The sequence below is a fragment of the Trichomycterus rosablanca genome, chromosome 20 (assembly GCF_030014385.1).
Source record: "Trichomycterus rosablanca isolate fTriRos1 chromosome 20, fTriRos1.hap1, whole genome shotgun sequence".
In the NCBI taxonomy this organism is placed as follows: domain Eukaryota; kingdom Metazoa; phylum Chordata; class Actinopteri; order Siluriformes; family Trichomycteridae; genus Trichomycterus; species Trichomycterus rosablanca.
In genome coordinates this window covers 14,736,833-14,754,978 of record NC_086007.1, presented here as the reverse complement: position 1 = coordinate 14,754,978, position 18,146 = coordinate 14,736,833, and the positions used below count along the sequence as shown (strand labels likewise).

Below are 18,146 nucleotides of genomic sequence, written 5' to 3'. Positions count from 1 at the left end.
CCAAACCCAGACTCGTCCATCGGATTGCCAGACAGAGAAGTGTGATTAGTCACTCCAGAGAACACGTCTCCACTGCTCTAGAGTCCAGACGCTTTGCATTGCGCTTGGTGATGTAAGGCTTGGATGCAGCTGCTTGGCCATGGAAACCCATTCCATGAAGCTCTCTACACACTGTTCTTGTGCTAATCTGAAGGTCACATGGAGTTTGGAGGTCTGTAACGATAGACCTCTGCGCACTATGCACCTCAGCATCCGTTGACCCCGCTGTCATTTTACGTGGCCTAACACTACATGGCTGAGTTGCTGTTGTTCCCAATCGCTTCCACTTTCTTATAATAGCACTGACAGTTGACTGTGGAATATTTAGTAGCGAGGAAATTTCATGACTGGACTTTTTGCACAGGTGGCATCCTATCACGGTACCACGCTGGAATTCACTGAGCTCCTGAGTGCGACCCATTCTTTCACAAATGTTTGTGGAAGCAGTCTGCATGCCTAGGTGCTTGGTTTTATACACATGTGGCCATGGAAGTGATTGGAACACCTGAATTCAATGATTTGGATGGGTGAGTGATTACTTTTGGCAATATAGTGTATGTTATGGAAAGCTTTTCCAAAATAGTGAAGGTTATTGCAGCTGGGCTCTCCGTAAGGTCTCCACATACTTTTGGTCATAGTGATTAAGTTTAAATCTTTAGGACTTATGATTTATATAAAAAAGTTATATAAAATTTATATAAAAAGTTATATAAATCACTGGACTGAATATTTCCACAATATACAACTAGATGTAGATATGGGTTTCTCCAGGGGTGTGAAAAAAATAATCTCCACACAAAAACACCTACAAGCTAGAAGCCCACATCAATAAGCTTTTAGTTTGATGCCAGGAATGTATGATGGAAGTTTGACTAGTGTTACTTTTTTCTATTCGAATGATCACAATGAGTCAAGTTTATGTACACTTTTACACTTTAATAAAACCACCAAACAGGGTTTTCAAAACCTTTTATTCTGTTTGTCAAAACACAGTTTTACAGAAAAAAAATAAAAATCTACATAGTGCTTCTGTCTGGGAAGTCTATTTGACTTTATTTTGAAAGGTGTGTGGCTGTATGTGTGGGCGAGCAACGAGGTGGCTAATTTTTTATACAACTGAAATACAAGTGCACACAAATACATTGACCCTTTACACCACTTCCATTACCATATATAAAAAAAAATCACTTATTTATCTCTATATGGAGAGGTGGTCTTGATAAAACTTGCATTGTTACATCTACTCAGTATCAATTAACATGTAGGGCAAATTACACGACTCGGTCTGCACTGAGCACTACAACACAAAAAGAAAAACAAAAGGTAATTAGCATGGTACATTAGAATTAGCAGACTTTGAGACAAAGAAAAACAAACAAACAAAACAAAAACAGCTGAGAATGGCAAGCACATAAGCCGCAGATTATAGGCTGAAGTCCTGCTCCGAGAGCAGAATAGTTAGTGCTGAAATGAACAGCACTGGTTCTACTGCGCTGCCACCTTCCTGATGTTCATGATCAGCCTCTTGCTGTACTCTTTGTGATCCACAGGTTTGGCCTCCACCACAGTCACTTTAATCCGAGATTCATCCTAAACAAATAAACGAGAAAAAAATCATATCACATACATTCAAGCTCACAGTGGATCAAAGTTTACATTTCAGCATTTAGCAGACACCGTTATCCAAAGCGACTTACAATTGAGACTGTACACGTTGCATGCAATTGAGGGTTAAAGTCCTTGCTCAAGGGTAACAGTGGCAACCTGACAGATGTGGAAGATGTCTTGAACCAGTGACCTACCAGTTACTAGTCCTGTACTTTAACCACTGATTGTCCTGTACTTTTTTCTATTTTATTTATGTATTTTCTCCCAATTCAGCATAGTCAATTGTCTTCCGGTGGGTATACTGCTGCTCACGCCTCCTCCGACCCACACCCAGCCCTTAGCGGAAGCCTTTTCCACAGGAGCCTTTCTATCGGCTAATCAGGGTCCTTACACAGCGTTTGAAATGTGTCAGAAATGTGTCTGCTGCAGGCACCTGAGTGCCCCAGGAATATGTTTTTATGAGCTTTTCTGACCTTCAGCATTACATCAACTGCAATTCCGGTTGATTGGGTAGCCCTGGCATGGCAGATGTTCTAAACTGACCAGATATTCTACAAACTGACAAACCCATGTTTGTTTATGGATATTGCAGGGGTGTAACGTTAAAAACCATTAGTGTGGTTTGTTTGTTTGTTTTATTAGGATTTTACATCAATGACAGGACAAATAATTACTGGTTACACAAGGTTCATCAGTTTAAGTTCAATATCGAACACAGTCATGGACAATTTAGTGTCTCCAATTCACCTCACTCATGTCTTTGGACTGTGGGAGGAAACCGGAGCTCCCGGAGGACACCCACACAGACACGGGGAGAACATGCAAACTCCACACAGAAAGGAATCGGACCCAGGACCTTCTTGCTGTGAGGCGACAGTGCTACCCACTGAGCCACTTTCCGCCCAGGTACCAGTTAATAAAGGGTGTGGCTAAAACACGAGGATGGGTTTTCAAACTTTTGACCATTTAGTGTATAAGCAATTAATATGCTGTGTTTAATGTATATCTGGCCAATTATATAAACCTCACTATAAACTTTGAATTTGATGATAATGATTAAAATCCCAAGGTTACCACAACCTGCATCTCCTTTGCTGTACATTCTACTGGCATTGTGCAAAACCCAGATTCAGACCTCCAAAAATGAATCACCCAAAAACATGCTTACATTGCTCTACAATTAGGTGGTAACGTGCTTTACTTCACTGCAACAAATGATTGCTGCTAAAAACGGTCTGTTTTGGTTTATAAAACTAATGGCAAACCGTTATTCTGCTGCTGATGTTTTCAAAGGCTGGACCTTGTTAAAGTGGAAGAGACCCATGCTTTAGTAGTGTGCTCCTCCGACACGTGTACAGTAGCCGACTGCATCTTTTCACCTGCACGAGGCGAGTTCATATGTGGATCAGCCTTGTGCACGGAGAGTCACACCCTGATCCCATTATCCCTCGTCTCTGTGCAGGCGTCAATCAGCCAGCAGAGGTTGTAACTGCATCAGTTAAGAGGAATCCCCTCCTGCACATTACTACAAATAAGCCAATCATTGTTTGTGTAGACACCCAGCCTGCCAGTAGCAGAGCTGAGATTCAAACACGCCAGTTTGAGACGTCAGCTTTGTTGTGCAAGCGTGTTTTACAGCTGCGCCACATGAGCGCCCAGGAGAACGTTTTTTTAATGCATTTTTTCCCCCATTTTTCCTCCCGATTTAGCGCATCCAATTTGTCTTCCGCTGCTGACAGACTTCAGATTTGCATCCAAGGAAAGCACGCCGCTGCCCACGCCTTCTTTACACGTGTACAGCCCTCCTCTTCTCGTCCTTGCTTCCTGCACGGGCGTCTCTTCTGCCAATCAGGGTCCTTACACAGCGTATGAAGACCCACCCACCCGTATATAGTCCGGTCCCCAACCTGCGGATACGGTGGCCAATTTGTATCTGCTGCAGACACCGCCAATTATGCCCGCCAGATGGCGCCCAGCCGACCGGTGGCAACATCAAGCCTCGAACCAGGGAAACTTCAGAAACTCGGTTCCCGCTGTGCCACCTGGGCGCCCTAGGAGTACGTTTTTTAAATATACATATACAGGGGTTGGACAAAATAACTGAAACACCTGTCATTTTAGTGTGGGAGGTTTCATGGCTAAATTGGACCAGTCTGGTGGCCAATCTTCATTATTTGCACATTGCACCAGTAAGAGCAGAGTGTGAAGGTTCAATTAGCAGGGTAAGAGCACAGTTTTGCTCAAAATATTGCAATGCACACAACATTATGGGTGACAAACCAGAGTTCAAAAGAGGACAAATTGTTGGTGCACGTCTTGCTGGCGCATCTGTGACCAAGACAGCAAGTCTTTGTGATGTATCAAGAGCCACGGTATCCAGGGTAATGTCAGCATACCACCAAGAAGGACAAACCACATCCAACAGGATTAACTGTGGACGCAAGAGGAAGCTGTCTGAAAGGGATGTTCGGGTGCTAACCCGGATTGTATCCAAAAAACATAAAACCACGGCAGAATTAAATGTGCACCTCAACTCTCCTGTTTCCACCAGAACTGTCCGTCGGGAGCTCCACAGGGTCAATATACACGGCCGGGCTGCTATAGCCAAACCTTTGGTCACTCGTGCCAATGCCAAACGTCGGTTTCAATGGTGCAAGGAGCGCAAATCTTGGGCTGTGGACAATGTGAAACATGTATTGTTCTCTGATGAGTCCACTGTTACTGTTTTCCCCACATCCGGGAGAGTTACGGTGTGGAGAAGCCCCAAAGAAGCGTACCACCCAGACTGTTGCATGCCCAGAGTGAAGCATGGGGGTGGATCAGTGATGGTTTGGGCTGCCATATCATGGCATTCCCTTGGCCCAGTACTTGTGCTAGATGGGCGCGTCACTGCCAAGGACTACCGAACCATTCTGGAGGACCATGTGCATCCAATGGCGGTGCTGTGTATCAGGATGACAATGCACCAATACACACAGCAAGACTGGTGAAAGATTGGTTTGATGAACATGAAAGTGAAGTTGAACATCTCCCATGGCCTGCACAGTCACCAGATCTAAATATTATTGAGCCACTTTGGGGTGTTTTGGAGAAGCGAGTCAGGAAACGTTTTCCTCCACCAGCATCATGTAGTGACCTGGCCACTATCCTGCAAGAAGAATGGCTTAAAATCCCTCTGACCACTGTGCAGGACTTGTATATGTCATTTCCAAGACGAATTGACGCTGTATTGGCCGCAAAAGGAGGCCCTACACCATACTAATAAATTATTGTGGTCTAAAACCAGGTGTTTCAGTTATTTTGTCCAACCCCTGTGTGTATATATATATATATATATAAAATGCATTTCTCTCCCAATTTAGCAAAGTCAATTTGTCTTCCGCTGCTGGGGATTCCAGAATTTTTGCAGTCGAGATGAGTATATTGCTGCTCACCCCTCAACGGAACCACCCATGCACTCTGCACAGGCGCCTCTATCCGCCAATCAGGGTCCTTACACAGTGTTTGAAGGCCCCGCCCACATATTCCGGTCATCCCTTCCTGCAGGCAACGCCGAGTTTCAAACTGAGGAGTTCAGAATCTTGGTGCTGGTGTGCTAGTGGAATATCCTGCTGCCCCAGGAGTACGTTTTTATGAGCTTTTCTGACCTACAGCATTACATTAACCGCAATTCCTGTTGATTGGGCAGCCCTGGGATGACAGATATTCTACAAACTGACCTGATATTCTACAAACTATGGAGATTACAGGGGTATAACCTTAAAAACCATTAGTAAGGTTTATATAACTAAATCTGCATTCTCACTATATCATACATATGGCAGAATCCTGCAGGTCAATTATGTTGTTTTGTTTACTCGGAGTTAAGTTTTCAGCAACTGGTAAATATGCTAAGAAGTTTGTGAACTGACTCCATTATTCTGTTATGTAATCTAATAATTAAGACTCTAACTATGCCAGGATATGATGGAGCTGTAAATTTGGATCCTGATGCACTGAGATCGAGTGCAAATTTCCCTGAAGGTTAATTTAAAGCTTATTATACAGAGCCCGAAGGAGATCCGGCTATACGCAGCTAAACGTGTTAAAGGAAACTGAATCTACGCTATACCTTTCAGTATCCTTCATATAAACAGCTTCAAGGGCGTTTCACAGTTGCTAGGCAACAACCTTTTTCGTTCAAGGTAAGCTTTCGGCTTGAATCGGCTACTAACATAAGAGAAAAATACACTACATGGACAAAAGTATTGGGACACCCCTTCTAATTATTGAATTAATGCGTTTTATTTACAACAATTGCTAACACATGAATCACATTGCATTAAGAAAATGCTGCGTTATGCTTCCTCTCTACTGGTGCTGACCCCCGCCCCGATTGAGGAGAGCGAATTGACACAAACACACACCCCTCCGACACGTGAGCAGTAGCCGACTGCATCTTTTCAACTGCACAAGGCGAGTTCATATGCGGATCAGCTTTGTGTACGGAGAGACACACCCTGATCAGCATTACTCCTCAGCTCTGTGCAGACGCCATCAATCAACCAGCAGAGGTCGTAACTGCATCAGTTATACAGCCAATCGTTGTTCGTTAAGGGGCCCAGCCTGCCGGATGGCAGAGGCGAGTTTCAAACCGATGAGTTGGAAATGTCAGCTCTGGTGTGCTGGCGTGTTTTACCGCTGCGCCACCTGAGCGCCCCTATATGTCATTTTTATTTTTAGATTTTTAACTTCAGTCAGATAAATAAAGCTTGTAGTTTTTCTGCATTTTACAGAATGTGCCAACTTTCTGAAATTGTTCAATGTTTTAACAGCAGATTAATCTATTGGTTTATGCAATGTATTTCATATTATGACATCACATTTTATAAAAAAAAATCTGAATCACTTTAATGCTTAGACCATGTTTTTTTTTTCTCCAGTTATGTACTGTTTTAAATCACCTGAGGGTTGTTATGTTTTTTTTCTATTAATAAACCAGCTTTAGCTCACATAGTACAAAGATTCATCGATATTTATATATCCTACATCTAGCTTTTTATTTAACTTGCGGGCATTAAGAAGTTCACAAAAAAGCAGAAGTCTTGCCATAGTCAATAGAAGCAGTATCCCCCCCCCCCCCCACCCCCATTGCTATTCTCTTGCTGTTTATACCTCTACAACACTGGCTGGATCAATTTCACCTGCCAGCGGTGGAGTCTTAGAGTGAAAGAAAATAATAATGCTTAAGCATAGCATGACATTTTAATGTAAATCCTGCCTCCATATGAGTAGCAGGAGTTTTCTGTTTTAGCATGAAAATGCCTTGAAACCAAAGCCTTGAACAAATCAAAATCAGACAAAAATACCAACATCATAAATGCTCAGCGCTGAAGTGACCAACCATGAAAAAATGAACTTCATATTCATACGAGTGTAAGTATACAGTCAAGCCGGAAAATCTGCACACCCCTTCCACCTTCTCTACGTTTTATTACATTACAGGCTCATTCTATGACAGATTGAGTTCATTTTTGTCACAAAATAGCCCACAATGACAAAGTGAAAGCAGGTTTTTAGACATTTGTGCTCATTTATTAAAAATCTAAATGTAAAATTTCATATGTACACAAGTGTGCACACCCTTTTACATGACATTATAATATATATATATATATATATATATATATACAGTGTATCACAAAAGTGAGTACACCCCTCACATTTCTGCAGATATTTAAGTATATCTTTTCATGGGACAACACTGACAAAATGACACTTTGACACAATGAAAAGTAGTCTGTGTGCAGCTTATATAACAGTGTAAATTTATTCTTCCCTCAAAATAACTCAATATACAGCCATTAATGTCTAAACCACCGGCAACAAAAGTGAGTACACCCCTTAATGAAAGTTCCTGAAGTGTCAATATTTTGTGTGGCCACCATTATTTCCCAGAACTGCCTTAACTCTCCTGGGCATGGAGTTTACCAGAGCTTCACAGGTTGCCACTGGAATGCTTTTCCACTCCTCCATGACGACATCACGGAGCTGGCGGATATTCGAGACTTTGCACTCCTCCACCTTCCGCTTGAGGATGCCCCAAAGATGTTCGATTGGGTTTAGGTCTGGAGACATGCTTGGCCAGTCCATCACCTTTACCCTCAGCCTCTTCAATAAAGCAGTGGTCGTCTTAGAGGTGTGTTTGGGGTCATTATCATGCTGGAACACTGCCCTGCGACCCAGTTTCCGGAGGGAGGGGATCATGCTCTGCTCAGTATTTCACAGTACATATTGGAGTTCATGTGTCCCTCAATGAAATGTAACTCCCCAACACCTGCTGCACTCATGCAGCCCCAGACCATGGCATTCCCACCACCATGCTTGACTGTAGGCATGACACACTTATCTTTGTACTCCTCACCTGATTGCCGCCACACATGCTTGAGACCATCTGAACCAAACAAATTAATCTTGGTCTCATCAGACCATAGGACATGGTTCCAGTAATCCATGTCCTTTGTTGACATGTCTTCAGCAAACTGTTTGCGGGCTTTCTTGTGTAGAGACTTCAGAAGAGGCTTCCTTCTGGGGTGACAGCCATGCAGACCAATTTTATGTAGTGTGCGGCGTATGGTCTGAGCACTGACAGGCTGACAGACCACCTTTTCAATCTCTGCAGCAATGCTGACAGCACTCCTGCGCCTATCTTTCAAAGACAGCAGTTGGATGTGACGCTGAGCACGTGCACTCAGCTTCTTTGGACGACCAACGCGAGGTCTGTTCTGAGTGGACCCTGCTCTTTTAAAACGCTGGATGATCTTGGCCACTGTGCTGCAGCTCAGTTTCAGGGTGTTGGCAATCTTCTTGTAGCCTTGGCCATCTTCATGTAGCGCAACAATTCGTCTTTTAAGATCCTCAGAGAGTTCTTTGCCATGAGGTGCCATGTTGGAACTTTCAGTGACCAGTATGAGAGAGTGTGAGAGCTGTACTACTAAATTGAACACACCTGCTCCCTATGCACACCTGAGACCTAGTAACACTAACAAATCACATGACATTTTGGAGGGAAAATGACAAGCAGTGCTCAATTTGGACATTTAGGGGTGTAGTCTCTTAGGGGTGTACTCACTTTTGTTGCCGGTGGTTTAGACATTAATGGCTGTATATTGAGTTATTTTGAGGGAAGAATAAATTTACACTGTTATATAAGCTGCACACAGACTACTTTTCATTGTGTCAAAGTGTCATTTTGTCAGTGTTGTCCCATGAAAAGATATACTTAAATATCTGCAGAAATGTGAGGGGTGTACTCACTTTTGTGATACACTGTATATATATATATACATACAGTGGGGCCAAAAAGTATTTAGTCAGCCACTGATTGTGCAGGTTCTCCTACTTAGAAAGATGAGAGAGGTCTGTAATTTTTATCATAGGTACACTTCAACTATGAGAGACAAAATGAGAAAAAAAAATCCAGGAAATCACATTGTAGGATTTTTAAATAATTTTTTTGTAAATTATGGTGGAAAATAAGTATTTGGTCAATAACAAAAGTTCAACTCAATACTTTGTAACATAACCTTTGTTTGCAATGACAGAGGTGAAACGTTTCCTGTAAGTCTTCACCAGGTTTGCACACACTGTAGCTGGTATTTTGGCCCATTCCTCCATGCAGATCTCCTCTAGAGCAGTGATGTTTTGGGGCTGTCGCTGGGCAACACGGACTCCACAAATTTTCTATGGGGTTGAGGTCTGGAGACTGGCTAGGCCACTCCAGGACCTTAAAATGCTTTTTACGGAGCCACTACTTTGTTGCCCGAGCGGTGTGTTTGGGATCATTGTCATGCTGGAAGACCCAGCCACGTTCCATCTTCAATGCACTCACTGATGGAAGGAGGTTTTGGCTTAAAATCTCACGATACATGGCCCCGTTCATTCTTCCCTTAACACGGATCAGTCGTCCTGTCCCCTTTGTAGAAAAACAGCCCCAAAGCATGATGTTTCCACCCCCATGCTTCACAGTAGGTATGGTGTTCTTGCGTTTTTCTTCTTCCTCCAAACACGACGAGTTGAGTTTTTACCAAAAAGTTCTGTTTTGGTTTCATCTGACCACATGATATTCTCCCAATCCTCTTCTGAATCATCCATATGCTCTCTGGCAAACTTCAGATGGGCCTGGACATGTACTGGCTTAAGCAGGGGGACACGCCTGGCACTGCAGGATTTGAGTCCCTCTCGGCGTAGTGTGTTACTGATGGTCCCTTTGTTACTTTGGTCCCAGCTCTCTGCAGGTCATTCATCAGGTCCCTCCGTGTAGTTCTGGGATTTTTGCTCACCGTTCTCATGATCATTTTGACCCCACGGGATGAGATCTTGACCCCAAGGGAGATTATCAATGGTCTTGTATGTCTTCCATTTTCTTACAATTGCTCCCACAGTTGATTTATTCACACCAACCTGCTTGCCTATTGTAGATTCACTCTTCCCAGCCTGGTGCAGGTCTACAATTTTCTTCCTGGTGTCCTTCGACAGCTCTTTGGTCTTTGCCATGGTTGAGTTTTGAGTCTGACTGTTTGAGGCTGTGGACAGGTGTCTTTTATACAGATAACGAGGTCAAACAGGTGCCATTAATACAGGTAACGAGTGGAGGACAGAAGAGCTTCTTAAAGAATAAGTTACAGGTCTGTGAGAGCCAGAAATCTTGCTTGTTTGTGGGTGACCAAATACTTATTTTCCACCATAATTTACGAATAAATTCTTTAAAAATCCTACAATGTGATTTCCTGGATTTTTTTTCTCATTTTGTCTCTCATAGTTGAAGTGTACCTATGATGAAAATTACAGACCTCTCTCATCTTTCTAAGTAAAAGAACCTGCACAATCAGTGGCTGACTAAATACTTTTTGACCCCACTGTATATATATATATATATATATATATATATATATATATATATATATATATATATATATATATATATATATATATATATATATATATATATATATATATATATATATGCATTTTTCTCCCAATTTAGCAAAGTCAATTTGTCTTCCACTGCTGGGGATTCCTGAATTTTTGCAGTCGAGATGAGTATATTGCTGCTCACCCCTCAACGGAACCACCCATGCACTCTGCACAGGCGCCTCTATCCGCCAATCAGGGTCCTTACAGTGTTTGAAGGCCCCGCCCACATATTCCGGTCATCCCTTCCTGCAGGCAACACTGAGTTTCAAACTGAGGAGTTCAGAATCTCGGTGCTGGTGTGCTAGCGGAATATCCCGCTGCGCCACCTGGACGCCCCAGGAGTACGTTTTTATGAGCTTTTCTGACCTACAGCATTACCTGGGACAACAGATATTCTACAAACTGACCTGATATTCTACAAACTATGGAGATTACAGGGGTATAACCTTAAAAACCATTAGTAAGGGTTACATAACTAAATCTGCATTCTTACTATATCATACATATGGCAGAATCCTGCAGGTCAATTATGTTGTTTTGTTTACTCGGAGTTAAGTTTTCAGCAACTGGTAAATATGCTAAGAAGTTTGTGAACTGACTCCCAAAAGTGAGCTGAGGTGCATTTTGTTTCACTGATACTGCTTGAGATGTTTCTACAATTTAATTGGAGTCCACCTGTGCTAAATTCAATTGATTGGACATGAGTGGGGATTGCCAACACCTGCCTATATAAGGTCCCACAGTTGACCGTGCATATCAGAGCAAACTCCAAGCCATGGGGTCAAAGGAATTATCTGCAGACCTCAGAAACAGGATTGTGTCAGGGCACAGATCTGGAGAAGGGTACAGAAAAATTGCTGCACAGTGGCCACCATCATTCGTAAATGGAAGAAGTTTGGGACCACCAAAAATCTTCCTAGACCTGGCCGCCCGGCCAAACTGAGCGATCGGGGAAGACGGGCCTTGGCCAGGGAGGCGAGCAAGAACCCGAGGGTCACTCTGACAGAGCTCCGGCATATCCTTGTGGAGATAAAGATCAACCATCCAGGCAGCACTCCACAAATCACGCCTTTATGGTACAGTGGCCAGACGGAAGCCACTCCTTAGTAAAAGGCACCTAGAGGACTCTCAAACCATGAGAAACAAGATTCTCTGGTCTGATGAAACCAAAATTGAACTTTCTGGCCTGAATACCAAGCGTCACGTCTGGAGGAAACCAGACACCCCATCACCTTGCTAATGCCATCCCTACAGTGAAGCATGGTGGTGGCAGGGAATGTTTTTCAGTAGCGGGACCGGAGCGACTAGTCCTGATAGAGGGAAAGATGAATGCAGCTAAGTACACCGAGATCCTTGAAGAAAACCAGCTCCAGAGCACTCTGGACCTCAGACTGGGGTGAAGGTTTACCTTCCGACATGACAACGACCCGAAGCACACAGTCAGGAGAACAAAAGAGTGGCTTTGGAGAAAGTCTGTGAATGTCCTTGAGTGGCCCAGTCAGAGCCCAGACCTGAATCCAATCAAACATCTGTGGAAGGAGCTGAAAATGGCTGTGTACCGACGCTCCCCATCCAACCTGACGGAGCTTGCAAGGATATGCCAAGAGGAATGGGCAAAAATGTTCAACCTTGAAGCTGTAATTGCTGCCTGCCATCGACCTAGTATTAGGCTAAAGGTGTGTACAGATATGTAACCCCAAAAATAAAATTGCATATTTTCTAAACCCTGTTTTCACTTTGTAATTATTGGTGATTGTGTGTCGGTGTCTATAATCTATTATAGAATGAGTCTGTAACGTAATAAAACGTGGTGAAGGTGAAAGGGGTGTGCAGACTTTCTGACTTGACTGTATAATGATCCACTGGTGGTGTCTGACATTTACGCCTTGTAGCGAACATTATTCCAAGAAAGCAGCAGAAAGCCTCAGGGTTCCCATTTTACATAAAATTTCTGCCTCCTCTGTCTTTAACGCAGGTGGGATCCGTGTTTAAAAAAAAACGAGTAGGAGGGGGTACTTGGCTCCCATTTCTCTAACTATTTTTTCCTAATGTGCCACCACTTTAAGGACACAGTGATCTAAAGTAATCCACACCAGGATTTTTTCTCACCCCACAAAGCCATGGGTAAAACAGGCCATGCTGAGAGTATGAGTCACTTCCACATCTCCGCTAGAGCGCCACCATGCATAGCCGAACAAAAAGCGACGAGGTGATTCTTAAACTCAAAAGGTGCACACCACGGGAGTGTTTCTGCTCAGCTATGAGACAAAACGGCATCTTTTCAGCATTTTCTTTCAAATTCTAGGTTTGAATAAAAATATAAAAATAGCAAACCCTTATAATCTGCACCGCACACGGGTGGGCTGTGTTTCAGCCCATAATGACAGGGAAAGCTTTGCGAGATAATGAGCAACCTCCTACCTTCAGTTGCCTGGTTAAATGATATTATGGAGAATAATACCCAATTAAGGTGGTACTCACATTGTAGGTCTCCAGCTTCACTCGATTGCGGAAGACAAAAGTGTGGAAGTTGGCCTGCTGGAAGACCTCGTCGTAGGTGGCTTCGTTCTGTCCCGAGACAAAAGGAAGGAAGAAAAATAATAGCAAAATAAAGCAAGTTAGTTCTGTTTGGGAGCTTAAACAGAGGCAATTAAATAAAACCTTAAACCAATTCAGTTTGTACCACATACAATACTGTTGTCAAAAAGCCTCCTCAGATTGCTTGTTGTATGTGTTACACAATTTTAGATTAGATAAGTAAACAAAAGGTGTGTCTGAAAACCTAGTGAGCTGCCTTGTTGCCTACTGCCTACCTAGGCAGCTGCCCAAGTAGAGAGGATTCTAATAAGACGCTGAGCTGAACTTATACATTTTTTAAAATACATTTTCTCCCTCTTTAGTGCGTCCAATTGCATCGTGCTTCCTCTCTGCCTATGCCGATCCCTGCTCTGACCGAGGAGCTCGAAGCTAACCCACGCCCCCTCCGACACGTGGGCAGCAAGCCGCATGTATCTCATCACCCACACATTGCCGAGTGTTGTGCCACCTAGCATTGTGTACGGAGAGACACACCCTAAGAGCACTCCTTCCCCATCTCTGCGCAGGCGCCTCCAATCAGCCAGCAGAGGTCGTAATTGCACCAGTCTGACAGAGAGAGACTCAAATCCGGCTTAGTCCCGCCCACCCGAACAACCGGCCAATCGTTGTTCATGTGGCCGTTCAGCCTTCAGCCGGCAAGGCAGAGCTGAGATTCGATACGATGTATTCGAGATGCCAGCTTTTTTGCACTGAATGTTGGGATTGACTTCACCACTAAACAAGCATCGAATGATTTCGTTATTCAGTCAGTTCATAGCTTCGAAACAAGGCACCTTAGTAGGCAGCATTTTAAGGTATCTAAGAATTCAGACTTCTTCGGGGTTCCCAGCAGCGAATTGGCTATGCTAAACTGGGTGAAAAGGGGGGTAAAATGCATAAACAAAAGCAAGTGAATACACCCTGCCAATATATTTGGAATAGATTCTATAGACATATGTCTGGCAGTAAAATAAAACACACTGGAAAGCTTGGTCACTAACGGGTCCAACAGGTCTGTGGGTCGAATTTCTGCACCAGTTAACTGCAGGTTAACCGTTATTGTGGAGGGGAAATGTAGCGTAAAATTACAGAACGAAATCATTTGTCTTTTGTTGCAGTACAGAGTAGAGAGTTCCAAATTGGCTTTGGAAGCAACGTCAGCACAATAACTTTTCATTAGGAGCACTATGGATTGGGTTTTTGTGGCCAAGTAGCCGCCGAGATTGCACACGACGCCAAGCATGGGCTGTAGCGCTGTAATGCAATAAACTTTCTTAATTCGTTATTGATATTTGAAAATTCGGAAACTTGCTAACCCGTGCAGTTTGCGGATCATGTTTCATGTTCACTTTATAAGGAACCACCAAAACCGGCATTTAGACATGACCTAAATTTAGACCAGTGGAAAAGGCTTGTATTGCACTAGAGATACTAGAGAATAAGCAAATAATGAGGAATATAAGAGGGCAGACTTACAGAGTCCTTGAGCTGGCCGACGTATTCCGCTTTCTGGCCCAGAAGAGTCTCGGCACTTTCTTGAAAACACGTCACCCACTGATTATCTCCGAAATCTGCAATATTTGCCTGGAAAAACAGAAAGCTTGCATAATGAGCCGGACAAAAACGTGTCTTTAGCCGGTTGAGATGCAGTCTAGGCAAGATGGGTGAAAATGTACCTAAATTATCAGATTTAAAGAGGGGAGAGGGGGAGAAACCCCTCCTGATGCAACCCTCCAGATCTCAGCAGTAGTGGGTTAGCAAATCTTACTTCAGCACCACTTTGTTTATGCATTTTAACTTTTAGAGTATCCAATTACCCATTTGCATTGCGCTTCTTCTCTACTGATGCCGAACCCCGTCCTGATTGAGGAAAGCGAGACTGACACACACCCCCTCAGACAACATGTGCAGTAGCCGACTGCATCTTTTCACCTGAACGAGGCGAGTTCATATGCGGATCAGCGTTGTGTACGGAGAGCCACACCCTGATCAACGCATTATTCCTGGTCTCTGTGCAGGCGCCATCAATCAGCCAGCAGAGGTCATAATTGCCTCACTTATGAGGAGTCCCTATCCGGCTCCCACCCTGTACAAACAACAGCCAATCGTTGTTCATGTACAGGGGTTGGACAAAATAACTGAAACACCTGGTTTTAGACCACAATAATTTATTAGTATGGTGTAGGGCCTCCTTTTGCGGCCAATACAGCGTCAATTCGTCTTGGAAATGACATATACAAGTCCTGCACAGTGGTCAGAGGGATTTTAAGTCATTCTTCTTGCAGGATAGTGGCCAGGTCACTATGTGATGCTGGTGGAGGAAAACGTTTCCTGACTCGCTTCTCCAAAACACCCCAGAGTGGCTCAATAATATTTAGATCTGGTGACTGTGCAGGCCATGGGAGATGTTCAACTTCACTTTCATGTTCATCAAACCAATCTTTCACCAGTCTTGCTGTGTGTATTGGTGCATTGTCATCCTGATACACGGCACCGCCATTGGATGCACATGGTCCTCCAGAATGGTTCGGTAGTCCTTGGCAGTGACGCACCCATCTAGCACAAGTATTGGGCCAAGGGAATGCCATGATATGGCAGCCCAAACCATCACTGATCCACCCCCATGCTTCACTCTGGGCATGCAACAGTCTGGGTGGTACGCTTCTTTGGGGCTTCTCCACACCGTAACTCTCCCGGATGTGGGGAAAACAGTAAAGGTGGACTCATCAGAGAACAATACATGTTTCACATTGTCCACAGCCCAAGATTTGCGCTCCTTGCACCATTGAAACCGACGTTTGGCATTGGCACGAGTGACCAAAGGTTTGGCTATAGCAGCCCGGCCGTGTATATTGACCCTGTGGAGCTCCCGACGGACAGTTCTGGTGGAAACAGGAGAGTTGAGGTGCACATTTAATTCTGCCGTGGTTTTATGTTTTTTGGATACAATCCGGGTTAGCACCCGAACATCCCTTTCAGACAGCTTCCTCTTGCGTCCACAGTTAATCCTGTTGGATGTGGTTTGTCCTTCTTGGTGGTATGCTGACATTACCCTGGATACCGTGGCTCTTGATACATCACAAAGACTTGCTGTCTTGGTCACAGATGCGCCAGCAAGACGTGCACCAACAATTTGTCCTCTTTTGAACTCGGGTATGTCACCCATAAAGTTGTGTGCATTGCAATATTTTGAGCAAAACTGTGCTCTTACCCTGCTAATTGAACCTTCACACTCTGCTCTTACTGGTGCAATGTGCAATTAATGAAGATTGGCCACCAGACTGGTCCAATTTAGCCATGAAACCTCCCACACTAAAATGACAGGTGTTTCAGTTATTTTGTCCAACCCCTGTAGGTGCCCAGCGCTGAGTTTAAATCTATTTGTCTATTTCTAGGGAAGCGTTTAACTGAGATGTGGCAAAACTTGAGCCGTGTTGGGCTTGCGGAGGTGCTCAAAATTTACCTTATTGAACTTTGACCCAGTTTGCTGCTGACCTTTTCAAAGTGCCTCCAATGAGACGAGCTGTTTGATACGCTTAACGCAACTTACTGTATTAAAACTTACGATCAGTAATAATTAAGAGAAGTTTAGTGTTCCAATGTCGTTCTTTCAATATATTAAACCATGTTAAGCTTTTTTTTTTTTTTACGATAAGTTTTTTGGACTCTGACTCTTTAGAAGCTTAGCTATAAGTACCCTGAGCTAAGTTTAAAAGTGAAATAGTAAAAACAATTCAGCTAAACACAGATACATGTGGAGGCAAATCTGACATTTTGGGGGCTTTTTTCAGTGCTGAGATTCTGAGTTCCCGGGTTCAAATCTCTGCTACCAGTCGGCTGGGCGCCCTCTAGCAGGCACAATTGGTTAATGCCTGCAGCAGACAAAACTGGCATCCAGTCTGCTGTGTGGGAAAAGACCGGTGGTGTTATCAATGCTGTTTGAAGGACCTTGGTTCCCCAGGGTGCCTGTACTGACAGTGGGGGAGCGCAGAGATCGGGGCGTGGCTCTCAGTACTCAAAATCAACCTCACACGCAAATTCACCAAAGTATGGGTGAATAAGAAAGGGTTGGTGGACTGCGCGCACACATCGAAGGAAGCGTGCGTGGGGCGAATATACAGCCTCCTTGGCCGCCGTCTGGGTCCCCCAGCAGTGGATTGGCTATGCTAAACTGGGTGCAAAAGGGGGTTTGTTTGTTTATTAGGGTTTTAACGTCATGTTTTACACTCTGTGGTTACATTCATGACAGAAACGGTAGTTTACACAAGGTTCATCACTTCTCAGGTTTATTTTGAACACAGTCATGGACAATTTAGTATCTCCAATTCACCTCACTTGCATGTCTTTGGACTGTGGGAGGAAACCGGAGCACCCGGAGGAAACCCACAGACACGGGAGGAACATGCAATCTCCACACAGAAAGGACCCGGACCGCTCCGCCTGGGGATCGAACCCGGGACCTTCTTGCCACCGTGCCGCCGAAAAAGGGGGTAAAATGGATAAAAGCAACTGAATAAACCCCACCAATATGTTTGGAATAATATTCTACAGACAGATGGTTGGCAGTAAAAGAAACTACACGTATAACACAAGTTTTAAAAGTGAAACAGTGAGGAAGATCCAGCTATACACAGATCCATGTGGATGCTTTCAGAGCGAATTTGACTGTTATTCCACACAAATGCAGATTCGTCTCATATTAACACTTTGATGGCATTTTACCGCACCGCTTAAGCCAAGCTGAACAAAGCGATGTGCATAAGGGTAAAACGCTTCATATGTAAATGTGCCCTAAGACTTGGCCAGTTTACTTTAATTTGAGATGTTAGAGTGCATTGGGCACACAAAAAAACCCTGAAAATCTGTGGCCATTACATTGCTTATTTTTAGCACTCAATTCAAACCCAAAACAAGCGATGTTTACCAGACAGTAACTGTTAAGAAAATAAAAGCTGGCCTTGTAGCTT

The 18,146-nt window shown here is 43.8% G+C and overlaps 1 protein-coding gene across 1 annotated transcript in view; it reads right to left on the bottom strand.

The window, feature by feature from the left end:
* Positions 1–993: 993 nt before the first annotated feature.
* rpa1 (replication protein A1) overlaps positions 994–18,146 on the bottom strand; it is an 81,083-nt gene continuing 63,930 nt past the window's right edge. The window contains exons 15-17 of the mRNA XM_063016404.1: positions 14,656–14,763; positions 13,084–13,170; positions 994–1,629 (exon numbers count right to left, since the gene is read on the bottom strand). Coding sequence (XP_062872474.1) covers positions 1,525–1,629; positions 13,084–13,170; positions 14,656–14,763 — 300 coding nt within the window. The 3' untranslated portion in view covers positions 994–1,524. The remainder of the gene's footprint in view (positions 1,630–13,083; positions 13,171–14,655; positions 14,764–18,146) is intronic.